Below are 4386 nucleotides of genomic sequence, written 5' to 3' on the forward strand. Positions count from 1 at the left end.
AACTGCCTCGCGTTATGTGCGGGGCTGGTTAAAAGAAACGGTTCGAATAATCACCGGGCCATGACGTAACGTCATGCTGCCAAGACAAGCCAGCAAATTAGATCTGCGAAAAAATTATTCTCTCTACGGTGGAATGTGGAACTTATTTTGCAGGGCCGGACACTATCCTCGTATTCAAATTCTTCTGTGATGTATTCGGAGAAGGAACCCGCCTTGCAATGCCGAAGACAATACTGCGCGCCGGACTCATCGTCATTGAAGCCTGGTTCAGGGGCTACTGAGGGAGTCCTGGATTAGGGGGTCTCCGGACAGCCGGACTATATCCTTTGGCCGGACTGTTGGACTATGAAGATACAAGATTGAAGACTTCGTCTCGTGTCCGGATGGGACTCTACTTGGCGTGGATGGCAAGCTAGGCAATACGGATATGGATATCTCCTCCTTTGTAACCAACCTTGTATAACCCTAACCCTCTCCGGTGTCTATATAAACCGAAGGGTTTTAGTCCATAGGACAACAACCACAACATACAATCATACCATAGGCTAGCTTCTAGGGTTTAGCCTCTCTGATCTCGTGGTAGATCTACTCTTGTACTACCCATATCATCAATATCAATCAAGCAGGACGTAGGGTTTTACCTCCATCAAGAGGGCCCGAACCTGGGTAAAACATCGTGTCCCCTGCCTGCTGTTACCATCCGGGCTAGACGCACAGTTCGGGACCCCCTACCCGAGATCCGCCGGTTTTGACACCGACAATGGGTGTGTATTCGCTATGCACCACTAGATAGAAACCTGGGACGACCCTATGCCTGATTTATGTTGCTTCAAGTTCTCCTCCGTGGGGCGCGATACTAAAAAGTTGCCAAGATTCTTCCTGTTGCCCACCACTTTTGTACCGTGCCATCTATGAGGAACAGCTGGGACTGAAACAAGTAGGTCCACGACATCATGTAAGAGTGAAAGTGAACGTGGAGTTGTCAGGCTAAAGTTATATCATTGTTGCCTTCTTGCCTAGTTGCGTCTACTTAAGGCGTCTGTATAAATTTGGGCCTAATAAAAAAGCGTCAGAAGAATATAAGTTCTCTATCCTCAGAGCATCCGATTAACCTTTCACGCCCAATCACTTGGTGTTGTACATGTCCTATGCTTGGAGCTCAACTTATCATGGACAGTCCAGCCAATGATGATGAACAAACAGGTAAAGTACGTGATTGAATCGCCTTATGATAAGGCGTCTGTCCTCCAAGTGTAAACCCACCGACTTAGTACCCACGGTTTAATTGTAAATAACACGTCGTAGTAATAGGGTTTATACCTATGCAGAACAAACATTGAACAATCTGAGATCGGACGACGTGAGGGAGGACAAGGCGACGAAATAAGTTTTTTTTGGAGGAGGGGGGGCTGTGGGCGAAATAAGATTCTCGGGGGTCATTTAGGGATATCCGTCATTTAGTAAAAATAACACTTATTACACGTCGTCATCCGTACTGCACTACTGCTATTCACTACGAGTACTATGGTCCAGATACGTCATGCCAGCACACCTTCTCCTAATTCCGACCACACAGGCGAACACTGACACTGTCGATACTGGCGCGAGCCGCTCACTTGCCGCCGTCGCTCCCGGCGACGAACTCCTTCATCCTCAGCATGAGGTCCTTGGACTCGGCGAACTCCGGGAAGACATAGAAGGCGTGGATGGCTTCGGGGTACTCCAGCACCCGCACCTTCTTTCCCTTGGAGGTCAGCATCTCGCAGTACCGCCGCTGCCAATCCTGGAGCGGGTCGTACCCGCCGACCACCACCACCGCCGGCGGGAACGCCGGGGAGTCGATGCCGGCCGCGGCCGCAGGGGAAGCCGGGTGCGCGGCCTCGTGCGTCCGGTCGGCACCTGGCGGGAGGAAGGCGCGCCACATCCAGTCGCAGCGGGAGATGGACACGATGGGCGCGCCCTCCAGCTGGAGCTCGGAGGGAGTCCGTTCCTCGCCGCCGAAGAAGGGCTGGATGGCGATGAGGCCGGAGATCCGGACGTTGGCGAAGGACGGGGAGGACATGGCGTAGCGGCGGGCGACGTGGTGGGCGATGTTGGCGCCTGCGCTGTCCCCGGCGAGGAAGCAGCGGGAGGCGTCGAGGGGCGCGACGTCGGCGGGGTGCTTCTTGGGGTCGTCGAGGAAGCGGAGCGCGGAGAACCCGTCGTCGTACGCCGCCGGGAACCGGTGCTCCGGAGAGCGGCGGTAGTCAACCGACAGCACGGCCGCGCCGCAGTACCTGGCGATGCGGCGGCACGCGGCGTCGTAGGCGAGGGAGGCCGCGGAGAGGTAGGCGAACCCGCCGCCGTGGAAGAACAGGACAACCGGGAGCGGGCCGGGCAGGCCCACGGGGTGGAAGAGGCGGGCCCGGAGCGGGGTCGCGGGGTCGACGTCGATGTCGCGGGAGGAGACGCCGTTGCGCGGGGCGGCGGAGGGCGGGACGCCGGGGTCGAGGTAGGTGAGCAGGCGGCGGTTGATTGTGCCGTCAGCGCGGCAGGTGGCGTCGGTGAGGTAACCCGCGGCGAAGATCGACAGGCGCGTCCGCCACGACATGGGCGGCGCCAGCCTCCTCGCCTTGGCCGGAGCCTTCAAATCCGCCATGGCTGCGTTCGCGTGCGCTCTTTCGAGTTGGACCGAGAGGGGGCGGCGAGATGCCGATGCGTGAGCTCCGGTGGTATTTATGGTGGTTAGTTAGCGAGAATTCTAGTCACCAACCAGTCGGAGCATGCGTAAGAGGGTCGGCCTGTCAATGGGCTGGGGTTTCCCCTTCCAGCGGAGTAATTTATGATGGCCATGTTCCTTTGTCGAGGTACCCGTGGCTCGCCGGCGACGTTTGGCAACCGCTGCGATGCGATCTGCCGGAGCTTTAACTTCGCCGGCGGGTCTGTCAGTGGCTAAATCTCTTTGTAGTTGGATGGTTAAAGACAGCTTAGCCAGCCGCAATTGCGTGCTGCGCCATTAATCACGTTCTTGCTGTGAAACGAAAGAAGAATTTTACTACTCGTACTATCGTAGTACTTTTCCGTCCTAAAACTCATGTCTTAGATTAGTCTATATAAAAATATATATATATCTAATACTAAAACGTGACTTAATACATCCATGTTTAAACAAATCTACGTTAAAAATTTTGAGACGAAGGGAGTACCATCGTAGTGGCCGTCATGGAGTCGTGGCCTCATGGGATTGGGAGAAGAACGGTGCAGCGGAGTCCTGCACCGAGAAGTTAGTGGCTTCGACAACTCGTGCCGGGTACTGCCTGTCAAACGCACACGAATGTGGTGTCCTGCCTTGGGCGGCCGCCCCGCCTTACAAGGGAAACGATAATGGTGCGCGATACGGTTACTACACGACATGACATCGGTCCAACTCACGCGCTGTCTCCATTTAAATTATAGTCTACATTTTTACTTTGAGGACGGGGCATGGATCCGTTGATTATGCAGCTAGGATAGCTACTAGCCCACTCAGTTCTAGTTCTGGCTTGGACATGGAGTTTCTTTTATAAAAGAATACCAATAAGGATTAGTTTTGGATTGGTCTTATTTTTTTTATTTTAAATGACAAATCAGGAGTTGTGTATTATGGACAACTAGAATATGTACGAAATGATTGTCATATCAATCTGGTACATATGGTGGGAAACATGTAACTTGGTTCACAACAAGACAACTCAAAACACATAACAGATTTCCATGAGATGCGTGCTCTTATGGCCAATGTTGTTACCACTTCCTCGTCAAAGGTTTTCGTGAAAAGAAGAGGATGTTCTTGCCCCTCGCGGGGTTTGTTAAGTTAAGTTGATGCTTTTTTTGACCATTACTTACTCAGGGGTAGGGTGGGAGCTGTCTTAAGAGACAGCAAAGGTAGATTCATTGTTGGGGAAAATGATAAGATTGACTGGTGCGCGGATGTACTGATGGTTGAAGCTCTGGCCCTAAAATTCGGTCTATAGCTGGTGCAAAGGATAGGATGCAACCGCATTATTATTAATTCGGATAATATGGAGGTGATCGACACCATGAAGGAAGGAGGACGATCGTCGGTGGCAGTGGCGGCAATTTTTATGATTATTTTTTTAGCTTGTGATTTTCCTATTTCTAGATTTGAGCACTCTAATAGAGATGCAAAAAAATTGCTCGTGAACTTGCCAAATTGGCTAGATTTTTGTTCATTGATGAACGGTTTGAGGAGCCAAATAATGAAACTATACCAATTCTCGTAAATGATGTAATGGTTATTTCTGATGAATAAAGCTCGGGTTTCTTTCAAAATAAAACTATAGCCTACTTTTTTGGAGAGCATGTTTTTATAAAAAGCAGAGAATAATTTACAAGAAGTGCCATGAA

At 51.5% G+C, this 4386-nt stretch overlaps 1 protein-coding gene across 1 annotated transcript; it reads right to left on the minus strand.

Annotated features, from left to right (window-relative positions):
* Positions 1-1412: 1412 nt before the first annotated feature.
* Positions 1413-2769, minus strand: LOC119286557 (probable carboxylesterase 18). Its single transcript, XM_037565934.1, has one exon. The coding sequence runs from the start codon at positions 2636-2638 to the stop codon at positions 1613-1615; it is 1026 nt and encodes a 341-aa protein (XP_037421831.1). The 5' UTR covers positions 2639-2769; the 3' UTR covers positions 1413-1612.
* Between the last annotated feature and the right edge of the window lie 1617 nt (positions 2770-4386).

The sequence above is a fragment of the Triticum dicoccoides genome, chromosome 4A (assembly GCF_002162155.2).
Source record: "Triticum dicoccoides isolate Atlit2015 ecotype Zavitan chromosome 4A, WEW_v2.0, whole genome shotgun sequence".
NCBI classification, from domain to species: Eukaryota; Viridiplantae; Streptophyta; class Magnoliopsida; order Poales; family Poaceae; genus Triticum; species Triticum dicoccoides.

Coding starts and splice junctions, on each gene's coding strand:
- LOC119286557 (XM_037565934.1), bottom strand. CDS start 2,638: ATGGCGGATTTGAAGGCTCCGGCCAAGGCGAGGAGGCTGGCGCCGCCC.